This window comes from Manis javanica, chromosome 16, assembly GCF_040802235.1.
Source record: "Manis javanica isolate MJ-LG chromosome 16, MJ_LKY, whole genome shotgun sequence".
Taxonomy (NCBI): domain Eukaryota; kingdom Metazoa; phylum Chordata; class Mammalia; order Pholidota; family Manidae; genus Manis; species Manis javanica.
The window spans coordinates 66,015,406-66,030,946 of record NC_133171.1 but is presented as its reverse complement, the minus strand read 5'-3'; the positions used below and the strand labels follow the sequence as shown (position 1 = coordinate 66,030,946).

At 40.6% G+C, this 15,541-nt stretch overlaps 1 protein-coding gene and 1 long non-coding RNA gene across 7 annotated transcripts in view; both read left to right on the top strand.

Moving 5' to 3' along the window:
* Positions 1-15,541, top strand: part of LOC140846802 (uncharacterized) — a 477,545-nt gene that overhangs the window by 306,017 nt on the left and 155,987 nt on the right. The window lies entirely within an intron of this gene.
* The window catches only part of LOC108396294 (butyrophilin subfamily 1 member A1), a 40,632-nt gene that overhangs the window by 21,726 nt on the left and 3,365 nt on the right, over positions 1-15,541 (top strand). Inside the window, exons 1-3 of one of the 5 annotated variants that reach the window (XM_073224086.1) lie at positions 4,766-12,375; positions 12,550-12,912; positions 14,706-14,984. In XM_073224086.1, the coding sequence (XP_073080187.1) occupies positions 12,297-12,375; positions 12,550-12,912; positions 14,706-14,984 (721 nt within the window). In that variant the 5' untranslated portion in view covers positions 4,766-12,296. Of the gene's footprint in view, positions 1-4,765; positions 12,913-14,705; positions 14,985-15,541 lie in introns of those variants that run through there. The other 4 variants (XM_073224085.1, XM_036998524.2, XM_017659092.3 and 1 more) reach the window with 4 other exon arrangements.

Below are 15,541 nucleotides of genomic sequence, written 5' to 3'. Positions count from 1 at the left end.
ACTAAGAGAACTATGTGACCAATCCAAAAGGAATAATATTCGTATTATAGGGGTACCAGAAGAAGAAGAAAGAGGAAAAGGGAGAGAAAGTCTCTTTGAAGAAATAATTGCTGAAAACTTCCCCAAACTGGGGGAGGAAATAATCGAACAGACCACGGAAATACACAGAACTCCCAACAGAAAGGATCCAAGGAGAACAACACCAAGACACATAATAATTAAAATGGCAAGGATCAAGGACAAGGAAAGAGTTTTAAAGGCAGCTAGAGAGAAAAAGGTCACCTATAAAGGAAAACCCATCAGGCTAACATCAGACTTCTCGACAGAAACCCTACAGGCCAGAAGAGAATGGCATGATATATTTAATGCAATGAAACTGAAGGGCCTTGAACCAAGGATACTGTATCCAGCACGACTATCATTTAAATATGATGGCAGGATTAAACAATTCCCAGACAAGCAAAAGCTGAGGGAATTTGCTTCCCACAAACCACCTCTACAGGGCATCTTACAGGGACTGCTCAAGATGGGAGCACTCCTAAAAAGAGCACAGAACAAAACATACAACATATGAAGAATGGAGGAGGAGGAATAAGAAGGGAGAGAAGAAAAGAAACTCCAGACAGTGTATATAACAGCTCAATAAGTGAGCTAAGTTAGGCAGTAAGATACTAAAGAAGCTAACCTTGAAACTTTGGTAACCACGAATCTAAAGCCTGCAATGGCAATAAGGACATATCTCTCAATAGTCACCCTAAATGTAAATGGACTAATGCACCAATCAAAAGACACAGAGTAATAGAATGGATAAAAAAGCAAGACCCATCTATATGCTCCTTACAGGAAACTCACCTCAAACCCAAAGACAGGTACAGACTAAAAGTCAAAGGATGGAAAAACATATTTCAGGCAAACAACAGTGAGAAGAAAGCAGGGGTTGCAGTACTAATATCAGACAAAATAGACTTCAAAACAAAGAAAAGAAGGACACTACATAATGATAAAGGGCTCAGTCCAACAAGAGGATATAACCATTATAAATATATATGCACCCAACACAGGAGCACCAGCATTTGTGAAACAAATACTAACAGAATTAAAGGGGGAAATAGACTGCAATGCATTCACCTTAGGAGACTTCAACACACCACTCAACCCAAAGGATAGATACACTGGGCAGAAAATAAGTAAGGACACACAGGCATTGAACAACACACTAGAACAGATGGACCTAACAGACATATATAGAACTCTACATCCAAAAGTAACAGGATATGCATTCTTCTCAAGTGCACATGGAACATTCTCCAGAATAGACCACATACTAGCTCACAAAAAGAGCCTCAGTAAATTCCAAAATATTGAAATTCTACCAACCAATTTTTCAGACCACAAAGGTATAAAACTAGAAATAAATTCTACAAAAAAAACAAAAAGGCTCACAAACACATGGAGGCTTAACAACATGCTTCTAAATAATCAATGGATCAATGAACAAATCAAAATAGAGATCAAGGAATATATAGAAACAAATGACAACAACAACACAAAGCCCCAAGTTCTGTGGGATGCAGCGAAAGCAGTCTTAAGAGGAAAGTATATAGCGATCCAGGCACACCTGAAGAAGGAAGAACCATCCCAAATGAATACTCTAACATCACAATTATCGAAACTGGAAAAAGAAGAACAAATGAGGCCTAAAGTCAGCAGAAGGAGGGACATAATAAAGATCAGAGAAGAAATAAACAAAATTGAGAAGAATAAAACAATAGCAAAAATCAACGAAACCAAGAGCTGGTTCTCTGAGAAAATAAACAAAATAGATAAGCCTCTAGCCAAACTTATTAAGAGAAAAAGAGAATCAACACAAATCAACATAATCAGAAATGAGAATGGAAAAATCACGACAGACCCCACAGAAATACAAAGAATTATTAAAGACTACTATGAAAACCTATATGCCAACAAGCTGGAAAATCTAGAAGAAATGGACAACTTCCTAGAAAAATAAAACCTCCCAAGACTGACCAAGGAAGAAACACAAAAGTTAAACAAACCAATTACGAGCAAAGAAATTCAAACGGTAATCAAAAAACTACCCAAGAACAAAACCCTGGGGCCGGACGGATTTACCTCAGAATTTTATCAGACACACAGAGAAGACATAATACCCATTCTCCTTAAAGTGTTCCAAAAAATAGAAGAAGAGGGAATACTCCCAAACTCATTCTATGAAGCCAACATCACCCTAATACCAAAACCAGGCAAAGATGCCACCAAAAAAGAAAATTACAGACCAATATCCCTGATGAATGTAGATGGAAAAATACTCAATAAAATATTAGCAAACAGAATTCAACAGTATATCAAAAGGATCATACACCATGACCAAGTGGGGTTCATCCCAGGGATGCAAGGATGGTACAACATTCGAAAATCCATCAACATCATCCACCATATCAACAAAAAGAAAGACAAAAACCACATGATCATCTCCATAGATGCTGAAAAAGCATTTGACAAAATTCAACATCCATTCATGATAAAAATTCTCAGCAAAATGGGAATAGAGGGCAAGTACCTCAACATAATAAAGGCCATCTATGATAAACCCAAAGCCAGCATTATACTGAACAGCAAGAAGGTGAAAGCATTTCCTCTGAGATCGGGAACCAGACAGGGATGCCCACTCTCCCCAATGTTATTTAACATAGTACTGGAGGTCCTAGCCACGGCAATCAGACAAAACAAAGAAATACAAGGAATCCAGATTGGTAAAGAAGAAGTTAAACTGTCACTATTTGCAGAAGATATGATACTGTACATAAAAAACCCTAAAGACTCCAAACTACTAGAACTGATATCGGAATACAGCAAAGTTGCAGGATACAAAATTAACACACAGAAACTGTAGCTTTCCTATACACTAACAATGAGCCAATAGAAAGAGAAATCAGGAAAACAATTCCATTCACCATTGCATCAAAAAGAATAAAATACCTAGGAATAAACCTAACCAAAGAAGTGAAAGACCTATACCCTGAAAACTACAAGTCACTCTTAAGAGAAATTAAAGGGGACACTAACAAATGGAAACTCACCCCCTGCTCCTGGCTAGGAAGAATTAATATAGTCAAAATGGCCATCCTGCCTAAAGCAATATCCAGATTTAATGCAATCCCTGTCAAATTACCAGCAACATTCTTCAATGAATTGAAACAAATAATTCAAAAATTCATAGGGAAACACCAAAGACCCCAAATAGCCAAAGCAATCCTGAGAAAGAAGAATAAAGTAGGGGGGATCTCACTCCCCAACTTCAAGCTCTACTACAAAGCCATAGTAATCAAGACAATTTGGTGTTGGCACAAGAACAGAGCCACAGACCAGTGGAACATATTAGAGACTCCAGAAATTAACCCAAACATATATGGTCAATTAATATTTGATAAAGGAGCCATGGACATACAATGGCAAAATGACAGTCTCTTCAACAGATGGTGCTGGCAAAACTGGACAGCTACATGTAGGAGAATGAAACTGGACCTTTGTCTAACCCCATATACAAAGGTAAACTCAAAATGGATCAAAGACCTGAATGTAAGTCATGAAACCATTAAACTTTGGAAAAAAACATAGGCAAAAACCTCTTAGACATAAACATGAGTGACCTCTTCTTGAACATATCTCCCCAGGCAAGGAAAACAACAGCAAAAATGAGCAAGTGGGACTACATTAAGCTGAAAAGCTTCTGTACAGCGAAAGACACCATCAGTAGAACAAAAAGGAACCCTACAGTATGGGAGAATATATTTGAAAATGACAGATCCGATAAAGGCTTGACATCCAGAATATATAAAGAGCTCACACGCCTCAACAAACAAAAAACAAATAACCCAATTAAAAAATGGGCAGAGGAACTGAACAGACAGTTCTCTAAAAAAGAAATACAGATGGCCAACAGACACATGAAAAGATGCTCCACATTGCTAATTATCAGAGAAATGTGAATTAAAACTACAATGAGGTATCACCTCACACCAGTAAGGATAGCTGCCATCCAAAAGACAAACAACAACAAATGTTGGCGAGGCTGTGGAGAAAGGGGAACCCTCCTACACTGCTGGTGGGAATGTAAATTAGTTCAACCAGTGTGGAAAGCAGTATGGAGGTTCATCAAAATGCTCAAAACAGACTTACCATTTGACCCAGGAATTCCACTCCTAGGAATTTACCCTAAGAATGCAGCAATCAAGTTTGAGAAAGACAGATGCACCCCTATGTTTATCGCAGCACTATTTCCAATAGCCAAGAATTGGAAGCAACCTAAATGTCCATCGGTAGATGAATGGATAAAGAAGATGTGGTACATATACACAATGGAATACTACTCAGCCATAAGAAGAGGAAAAATCCAACCATTTGCAGCAACATGGATGGAGCTGGAGAGTATTATGCTCAGTGAAATAAGCCAAGCAGAGAAACAGAAATACCAAATGATTTCACTCATCTGAGGAATATAAGAACAAAGGAAAAACTGAAGGAACAAAACAGCAGCGGAATTACAGAACCCAAAAATGGACTAACAGGTACCAAAGGGAAAGGAACTGGGGAGGATGGGTGGGCAGGGGGGGATAAGGGGGGGGAAGAAGAAGGAGGGTATTAAGATTAGCATGCATGGGGGGGAGGGAGAAAGGGGAGGGAGGGCTCTACAACACAGAGAGGACAAGTAGTGATTCTACATTTTGCTATGCTGATGGACAGTGACCGTAGGTGGTTTTTTGGGGGGACCTGATATAGGGGAGAGCATAGTAAACATAGTATTCTTCATGTAAGTGTAGATTAAAGATTAAAAAAAAAAGAAAGAAAGAAAAGGGGGATTACTCCTTGATAGGATAAAACAATTGGTAAATCAAAGATTAACGCATGCTTTAAATATCCTTAATGTTGATCACTTAAAGGGTGTCAGATGATCAGCTATGGAGGTACTCTTTTCTGATAATATTCCTTTCTCAATAAAAATTAAAATTAAAATTAAAATTAAAATTAAAAAAAGCAGTTCCTGTGTGCTGACCTCCAATGAGTTCTACACAGTGGTATAGAGGGTGTCCCGACCTGCAGGACTATCAACGGGGGTCGACGACCTGGAGGAGAGAATTGAAAAAAATAAAAAGAGAGAGGCAAGGGACACAAAGAATGACCAGCAAGACAGGATGTCTGATCAAGCTGGCACAGTTTATTGTTTGCAGGCTCAATTTATACAGGTTAGCAAGTAAGGGGGCGGACAGGAGATAATTGGACCTTAGGTGGCACCAGCGGGGAGGTGTAGAGGGGTGATTGGGTCTTGGTTGGCGCCGGCGGGAACGGAGGACCCGGAAGAGAAGCGGGGAGTTCGCCATTTTGGGGGTGGGGGCCCTTGGGAGGGAGGTTTTAAGGGAGGGGCTTTCCCCTGGGGCAGAGGGTGTTTCTTGATTAACAAAGGACAGAAAAAGCACATGTTGCGAGGTAGCCTAACCACTAGCTCTAACCTAGGAGTTCATTAAATGCGTTTCTTGGTAATAGGGGAAAACTTGTTTCTAACGCATGGATGGATTCATTGTTGCTGACTTTACAGGAAAGACTTTACTCAAACGTTGCTGTTGTCTTAAGGCTTTTGTGACCAATTCTGCCTAAAGGCACACAGGTTTGCTCCCAACAGAGGGCATGTCAAAGTGTGGGCAAAGGGTCTGTTTGTTTCTATGCAAAAGATCAAGGCCTAACTTGGCTACCCAGAAAATGAACTAAGATATGATATGAGGAGGAGCTTCCAGCATCAGCACTCTCTGGAGGACTCGTGCCGGGGGATGATCATCAAAAAGCCTCCACAGGGATCCGAGCGATGCTGCGGTTGTGGCTGCGTCCACCCCACCGTTTCCTGGACTTGCCATTGGAATGAGGAGGGAGATGTCTAGGCTGGCATGTGCATACAGTGAGACAACGAATTTGACCGGATCTGTACTGTTGGAACTCAGTCAGGAGCTGGGAGGGGTGCAAGTTGTAGCGCTCCAAAATCTTATGACTATAGACTATCTACGGTTAAAAGAACATATGGGATGTGAACAGATCCCAGAAATGGGCTGCTTTAATTTGTCTGATTTCTCTCAGACTGTTCAGGTACAGTTGGACAATATCCATCATATCATCGACTAGTTTTCACAAATGCCTAGGGTGCCTAAATGGTTTTCTTGGCTTCACTGGAGATGGCTGGTAATTATAGATTTGCTTTGTTTATGTCACCATATTCCTATTAAGTTAATTTGTGTGCACAAGTTAGTAGTTTAAAACCTATACATACTTAAGGTACTCTACAAGAGATATGTCAAAGAAATAATCAATCCTCCCATGTTTCCTTCCATATGCTACATCTATAGCTTTTCTTCTTCCTTCCTAATTACAACCCTTAAATAGAATTCGTGCCTCATATCGAATTTACCGAGTATCATAATTCCTCCAGGTGGTAAAGATACCTCGAGACAAGTGCTGGGCATAGAAGCCACAGGGCATAAATCTGCAAAGAAGTAAAAAGCTAACCTTTTCAAACAATATGGCTTCTCTCTCACTTACCAACTTTACATTTCCCTGTATGGCCCCGGAAGATGACTGGTTAGCCAGAGACGGGTAAGATTCCTCAAGGGAGGAACAACAACCTAAGACAGGCACAGTCGCAGGGGGGCCATCAGGTGAGAAATTAGGGAACAACAGTGGTGAAGCTTAGAACCTCCCCCCCCCCCCCATCGTGTTGAGAGAAAGCTTCTGCATCCATGGATGTTTTATTGCCCTTGTCTAGCTCGGATTAGCACATAGTCTACAGGCACACACCTGATCATCTACAATTGCTCTCTTACAACACTAAACTATGTTTTCTACCTTTATCTTGCATCTACCTACCACTTCAGCAGTTTATTAAAAATAAAAATAATAATAATAATAAAGGGAGAAATGTGGGATCCACATATAAATCAAGTATAAAACTCAAACGAATATTCATATTTGACCTGATTGTTTATAGTTCATAATGCGTGATCAGAACCGAAAGTTTCTGTGATGAATGCCCTTGTACTGTTCACCATGTAAGAACTTATTCACTATGTAAGAACTTGTTCGTTATGCTTCAGAAGATTGGAGACTGACGAGAACTAGGCTTGAGATGGATTAATGATTGTGCATTGAGCAGACCCCCCTATACAGAATTTTATTGTTAACAACCATTTGATCAATAAATATTAGAGATGCCCTCTCAAAAAAAAAAAAAAGAGAACTCTCAACTTCAAAGCATTTCCAGGAATATGACTCAGAGATGTCACCACTTAATCAAACCTTAGCCTCTTGCTCCCTGGGGCATGTTTAATCTCCCTCCACCCCTCCTAGACCCTCTTCTACACAGAATTCATCCCCTTCTCCAGGCCTCTCCACTTCCTTTCTACCTACCCTTCACATATGTAAACTCTGTTGTGCTACAATGAACATAAATTTAATGCGGGCTTGGTGAGTAGGGGAATTATGTCAATATTATAATCTCAACTTATCATTAGTCATATCTGATTATTACCAGCATGTCAACAGTATGTTCCCCCAGAAAGAGCAGCTGACCACATAACTCCGTAGCAAGCCACAGAGTACAGTGCTATAAGTGACACCCTTTGTCTTAGCTTGGGTTAACTACATGCAGAAGAAACAAGCCCCAGACCCTGAACCAGAGCCATTCCTCAAGGACATGTCCATAATACCTGTCAGCTGGCAGCTGCCTCTTCACCTGTAGCTTCTGATAAGAGCAGGATAAAGCTTCTATAGACCAACATCAGCCAGCAGGGAAAAGTTTAGTTGAGACCTACTAAATCAGAATCTCTTTTTAAAATGAGACCCTCAGTGAAGCATATGCTCACTTAAGTTAGAGAAGTGCTGCTTTGGGAGGGATCTGCACTAGGAGGGGATATAATAGCACTAATTATCTGATGTGTTTACCTGTGGAAACTGTCCTTAGAGGCTGTTAGAGGAGTGGTAAAATTGTGTGATGGGAATACAGAAAATAGACAAAGGAAATAAGGGGAGCCATTAACTCTCTTCCGCATTCCTGAAAAACACAGTAAGTTGTAGAGGAAAGTAAGTGTAGTCATATATGGTACTTGGCTCCATAAAATTGTAGGTACATAACTATAGCATTGGAAACATTGAAAAAAATTGATACATTTCTATTGGTGATATAAAAGAACTGTATCAGGGTTCTCCAGAGAAAGATAACCAATAGGATATATATAGACACACAGGAGATTTATTATGAGAGATTGGCTCATGGAATTATGGAGGCAGAGAAGTCCTCTGTAAGCTGGCAGCCCAGGAAAGCTGGTAGTGTAGTTCCAATCCAAACTCAGAGGCCCAAGAACCAGGGAAACTGAGCAGTAAGTCCTGCACAGAGTCCAAATGCCAGAGAAGCAAGAGCACTGATGTTTCTGGGGGTAGGAGAAGATAGGTGTCCCAGTTCAAGCAGAGAGCAAATCTGCCCTTCTTCTGCTGCCTTTTTGTTCTATTCAGGCCCTCAGTGGATTGGATAATGCCCACCTACATTGGTGAGGGCAATCTGCTTTATTCAGTCTCCCAATTCAAGTACTAAATCCCATCCAGAAACATCATAACAGACACATCCAGAAATAATATTTTGTAAGCTGTCTGGGCATTCCTGAGCCCAGATAAGTTGACATGTAAACTTAACTATCACAAGAATTAAATCATCATTGATTTAATTGATAGGGCATTGAAAAGTAATATCTAAAATAGATAAATCAAGAAATAGCAACATAAATATGTAATTATCTTGAGAAATATCTATATAAATACCAGATAAAATAACCAAGCATTTGAAGAGGCTGTTTTCTGGGGAATGAGAAGGGATAAGGCAGTGGGACTAATGCTTTTCTGAAAGGCTCTTTTATTTGGATGTTTAAAACCTCTTTGGATTGCTTTGAAAGAATAAACACTAAGTTTAAAAAGAAAAGGAGCAAATAGTTCCCTTAGTAAAATGTTGATTGAAAGTCAAGTAAAATGAGTTTGAGAGTAATCACTAGATTTGACTAGTCTACAATCCTTGAAGATTGTAGAACAGAGTGTGGTGAAAGGGAGGAGGGGGAAGCCCTGACGCTTTGCCATTAGATTTACTCTCATGTGCAGCACATTACATTCCTCAGCTCAAATGATCTTCATGTCTGAGAAGATACTTTATGTTCCTATTCTCCAGTGAGCCTGAGAACAAGCAGGGACTCCTTCATAGCATCCCACATCACAAAGGCATCATCTCATAAAAAATGGAAGCCATGAGAGGCAGGGGCATCTAGAGTCTCTGTTCCTTGACTGAGCCTTGAAAAACTCAGAAATCCTGCCTTGGGTTGCTCAAGACTGTTGGTTTCTGTTGCAATGACTCAAATGTTACTGAATCAAAACTGTGGCTGCCACACAACAGCTTGAGATTTACATACCATTTGCTTTCTGTTTCCCCTGCCCCTTTCTTTTCAGTCTAGCTCCTTTGGGTGCAGGCTCTTTAAAAAAAAATGTTTTCCTGTGAGATTTTTTGACAATGTGGGCAGAGGACAGAAGTCTATTCAGAGAGGGTTGAAGGGAGGAAATCAATTATTTACAGGCAATATTTTTTAAAGTCAGACACAAAGGGGAGTTGAGAATGAGGCAGGAGCATTTCAAATTAGGAAGGCCAAGAACTGGTTGGCTTGATTTCAACTACAGATTCTATTTTGGCCTATATGCTGATAAGAGATCAGAGAGTATGAACTCAAAGATCTCAGTTTAGGAGAGGAAAATAGACTCGCAAACAAAAGACAAAAATAAACACATCTGCTTCTTAAAATAAGAGTCAGGTCAGGTGTGTGCCAGAAGAGAGGGACCAGGAAGTTTTACATGTCACAGAATATACCTAGCCCACATCCTGGAGAGTCAACTTCACTTGGAGAGGGCAGAGGCTATCCAGAATCATATTTAAACACATTTCATGTAAATGAAGTGAAAGGTTTGAATTTAGTTTAAATTTATAGATAAGACCTAAGACTTCAAAAGTGTTTCTCACCTGAGTTGGCAGTGCGGGGAAGCTCCTTCCTAAAGTCCCTCTGTTAAAGGTACTTGACATCCATTCACAGTGAGGTACCATAAGTGAACAAAAGAGAGGCTCTCCAATGAAGCTGTATCTGCTTGCTTCCAGAAGAGGTTGCCCTTAAATAAGTTTTTGAGGCAAAAACATGTGTTTGTCATGCAGATACCAAGAAGCAGAATTCTCTAGGAAGAGGGGAGACAAGCATTAGTCTCTGGAGGTCTAAAAGGCTATTGTAGGTTGAAGCATCTACATCTCCTTCTAAATAATACAGTTGACATTTTTGATTTCTAAAAAGTTCATCCATATTGGTAAAAGAAGCATCAGAATTTGGCTAGGAAAAAAATGGGCAATTGGCCTGAACAGCTCACCTCCACACTATAGTAAATGGTTACTATGAAAAGTGATCAGATTCACTATCATATAAATGCATAGTAAAATAATAATTTGATCATTTTCACCCATCCTATTATTGATGATGAGAAATAAGAGCCCTTAATGCTGGCTGGAATTAGGTGAGAAGGACATTTCCACTGATGTTGTGACAGGTTAACATTTCAGGAAGGACCTTTGGCAATTTCTCAAACACTGCGACCTGATGACTATGTTTCTGGGAATTTACCAGACAGTTTATCAGGAAGTTATCAAAGATGTAGACAAAGACTCATGTATAAAGTATATTATTTGTACTAGGTAAAAAAACAAAAACAAACCCATGATGTCCTACAGTCTTGAGAATTACAGGAATCTACAATATGTTGTTATGTAGCTATTAACAATGTTTCAAATTATGCAAAAGCCCCATCAATTTTGCCAAAATGTGAATAGAAGTCATCACTAGTTGGTGACATTAATGGGTGATTCTTACTTAAAAATTTTCTTTTAGTATTTTTTATTTTTTCATAACAATAAGAGATTTAACCCAAAATAAGAACTTGCAGTCTTCATGAATTGCTTTCAGGGATGTAACTTTGACAGGAAGGCAACTTTGGGGCCCTGAAAACTAAATCAAACACATGCATTCCCAGCCCACCTTTAATTCTTCAATCCACATAAATAACAGAATAGCAATTTACTCTCTTCTAAGTCCCTACTATATGTTAAGCACTTTACATGCTTAATCTCATTTAATCCTCCCAATACCTCTCCAAAGAAGGTATTATTAACAATATTCCCATTTGAGAAATAAAAGAACTGAGGCTTTAGAAATAAAAGAACTGAAATAAAAGAGGTCAACTTAGTGGTCCAAGGCATTACATCTCATTTTAGTGTTGTCTTGACGTGCTTCCTTTTTCACTCTATCTCCTTATAGTTAGTCCAGCTCATCAATGTATATCCTGATCTCTGAGCTGAAGACCACAAATCCCCAGACAACTTCCCCTCTCTGGAAAGCTTTTTTTCCAAAGTAAATGCAGTAGGGACCTGGGGGCAGGCTTTCCTGAGAGCACTTCCCTCTTCCTTCTCCAGCTGTCCTGTAACTTTTGCCCCTAGGGCCTTAACCAGCTCTCACTTGGTAGCACAGGCTGGTTAGTGCCTCTTCCTCCAGGACCCCAGGTCAGTGTCTGAGTACTTTCCTACCCCTGAGAGAGTGAGCAGCAAGAGGGCATTTTTCTTCCCTCTGGCTTCTTCCCCTCTAAGTCCTAGGCCAACTCTGCAAGCCCTATAGCTCTCTTCAGCTCACCTTTCTTATCCCATCTCCTCTCAATTTGTCCTCTTTTCTCCTACAGTTTGTTCCCCTCTGTCTCCATTGCTTTATCTGTATTATCATCGCCAAAAACAAATACCAAATTATTGTATTTCAAAGAAGTGTTTTTTTAGGGTAGTGGTTCCAAGATTTGTTCATTTATATTGTTCATTTATATGCAACCCATCCCAAGTCTTGCTGGGTGGGGTTAGGGCCCATTTTGTTGTTTTGCACATGCTTGACCAAACCTACGGTTGTGGGTGTGCTGGCGTTGATGGCAGCACAGACTGAGTCTGCCCTGGAGATGAGGTGAGGAGCAGGCGCCAGGTGCAAAGGACCGGTGCATTCCAAGATGGAAAGAACTGTTTGGAGGCTGGGAAGAGCAGTGTCTAGAGAAGCCATGGTTCTCAGCCATTCATCTCCTAGGCGGAAGTTCCTGACACACTGGAGTACACCAGTGTCTTGCTGCTGCTTGAAAGGTTGGAAATGGAGGTTTTTCCAAACTCCTGCCTCCCCAGGTATCTGATCCTCCTCATTCTTCTCCAGCTGCCCACACTGGATTCAGGTAGGTTTTCCCTCTGTCTCTGTCTCTGTCTCTCTGGCCTGCATGGTTGAAATTTCTCAGTAAATCAACAATCCCAAGTGGTCCTCCCTAGTGACCTCCACTAGGGTCCCATGGACTCCCCGGGCTGGTGCAGGAACAAAAGAAAGAGGGCTCTCCACGTCCTCTTTGACTCAGCTGTTTTTTTGGCAGCTCACTTTGACGTGATCGGACCCCCGGAGCCCATCCTGGCTGTTGTGGGTGACGATGCCGAGCTGCCCTGTCACCTCTCTCCCAACGTGAGTGCGGAGCGCATGGAGCTGCGGTGGTTCCGGAAGAAGGAATCGCCCGCCGTGCTGGTACACAGGAACGGCCGGGAGCAGGACGGAGAGCAGCTGGCTGAGTACCGAGGGAGAGCAACGCTGGTGGCGGACCATATAGCAGAGGGGCGCGTCGCTGTAAGGATACACGGAGTCAAAGCCTCTGATGATGGGGAGTACCGATGCTTTTTCAGGCAGGACGAAAACTACGAAGAGGCCATAGTGCATTTAAAGGTGACTGGTGAGTAAACGGGTTTTGACTTTCTCCAGTGACTCCTATGCAGGATATATTTTCCTATGGATCTGTTCCTTTGGAAACAATTAGATTCACTCCCCAAATCCCTTTTAGATGGGAAGGGGTTGGCAGGCCTAGAGTGGGAGATGAGTAGGAAGGGGGCTTGAATTGAGTGGAAGAGAGTGGCGAATTGTCTTTCTTGTAGAGCTTTCTTTGATTTATGTCCTTTCCTTTCAATTCTAGGTTAAGCATTTCCCCCATGTTATTAATTAAATAAATGTAAGGTATAATGGCTGGATAGCAGCCTTTTCAATTGGTACATCATAATTTACTTGATCAAGTTCCCGAACCGAACATTTTAGTTGTATCTGTTTTTCCCCATTACAATAAGGCTGTGGTGATCATCCCCATTGTATGCTTTGAGGCTGCTTTATGGATTAGCCCCCAAGAACTGATATCCGAAGATCAAAGAGCATGGCTGTATGTTAACATTCTTGATCCACCTAGAGAAAGTTTTGTCTTGTTTCTTTTTTTGGTTTCAAGCCAAAATACAGGGTGAAACGATAAGGAAAACAGTAAGCACTCAGGAGGAAAGTATGCATTGGGGTCTGACTTTCCCATTTACTAGTGGATGATATTAAACAAATCTCTTTTGGAGCCTTATTTCCAGTGTAAAACTGGGGAAACATCTGTCAAACAAGATTCTCTAAGGATGAAATAAAATTAGATACTATATGAGAAATTGTTTTGTCAATTTGAGAAGCATTATATACTTACAAGATTTTATTACTGTGCCTTAGACTGTTCTGCAAGGTGTATAATACAGATATATTGCCTTTCATGAATATATTCTAATAAAGGTGAAGTTTGAAAAATACATGGGTGAAATCTGGGTCCCTGCTTCATAACAGGGTGCCTTGTATGGCAGCACCATATAGAACTGCATTTCTTTTTTAGGGTAGTATCTTAAACATTGATTATAAAACCTAGAGATCTGATAGCATAAAACTGTCATGTTATCTTTTAGGAGTGATACACACCTTTGAGAATCTGCTGAAAGTGGCAGTCTTTTTCATGAAGAAAATATACTTTCTCACATATACATGTAAACTTGGAGTATGGATTTAAACCAAAAGTTATGGACATGTGTTTAAGGACTCCTCTCTGCAGCTTGGTGTTTTTCTGTACACTATAGAATTGTAAGAAAATAACTAGGCAGAAAGGAAAAATAGCTTTATGTTGATTTATGTTAGGATGTAATGGTGTAGTGGGAAGATGAGTTTGAATCCACTTAAGAAAATTCCTAAAAAGAAACTTCAGTTGTCAGCTACAGTTGCAGTACAAAGAACCTCCAATCCCCCTTTTCCTCAAAGATATTCCATCTCATTTCATCCTTAAAATACCCAAATACTAGTTCTCCTCTACCCCAAAGCCTTCTTGTAATACTTTCAACCACAGAGCTCTCTCCCATCTCTGGAGCTCCCAGTTTAGATCACTAACCTACCTATATGCCATTGGTCTTTTTGTCCCTGTCGGCTGAACTAGCACTGAATGTCTGCTCATCAAACTTCTGCCCACATTTCAAATACTAAGTCCTAATACAGCATCTGTCTCTGATAAGATGTATGAAATTTTCTTTTATCAATACCTCAGTTTCCTTGTGCAATGAAACATGGAGGTGAGTTCCTCTCATTCCCAGTTCCCTTGTGCTTCTCTTTCTGAAACTATGAAACCCTATGGTTATAAGGTTTCCAGAAGAGTGTCCACTAAAAGAGTAAGGCTAGCTTCTCTCTCTACAGCTTTAGGCTCTGATCCTCATATCCATATGGAAGTAAAAGAGAGTGGAGAGATTTGGCTGGAGTGTACCTCTGTGGGATGGTACCCAGAGCCCCAGGTGCAGTGGAAAACTCCAGGAGAGAAGTTTCCATCCACATCAGAGTCTAGGAATCCGGATGTAGAAGGCCTGTTCACTGTGGCAGCTTCTGTGATTATCAGGGATACCTCCACAAGGAATGTGTCCTGCTGTATCCAGAACATCCTTCTTGGCCAAGAGAAAGAAGTAGATATTTCCATACCAGGTCAGTGAAACCAGTCCTAGGTTCCTATTTGACATAGTTTCAGAGCCACATCACCTGGGACACCCATGGCTTAGCCATAACCTCAGGACAGAGTTGTCTACTTTTCACAACTAAGTTCCTGCCCACTGACTTGAGGGAAACCCACCAACTTCCCAGAAGAGTAAAGACTCTGAAGTCATAAACTCTACCTAGATCTTATAGAAATTCCAGATTTTACATCTGAGGAGGTATATCTTAGTTAGAGAAGCTTTGCCCCTAGGGACCTTCCTGACCCAGAGTCTTCCCTTTTTGAGTTACAATAAGACTAAGTTAGTTCAGTTTCCACCCTTAACATTCTCTCCTCCATATCCCATGCCAGAGCTCTATGTAGGTTCCTATGGTCCTCAGGACAGCAAATCTTCTCATTATTCTCCCCACACAGTACCTCTGGCTTCAGGCAGGAATCTTTCCTTATTCTTTAGCCATAAAGTCAAATTCTGTTGCACGCAAAGGTGATATTTCCCTTTCCTTATTTACTTCCCATATCCCCTTGGCTCCTATCCTGCATTGATAGTTAA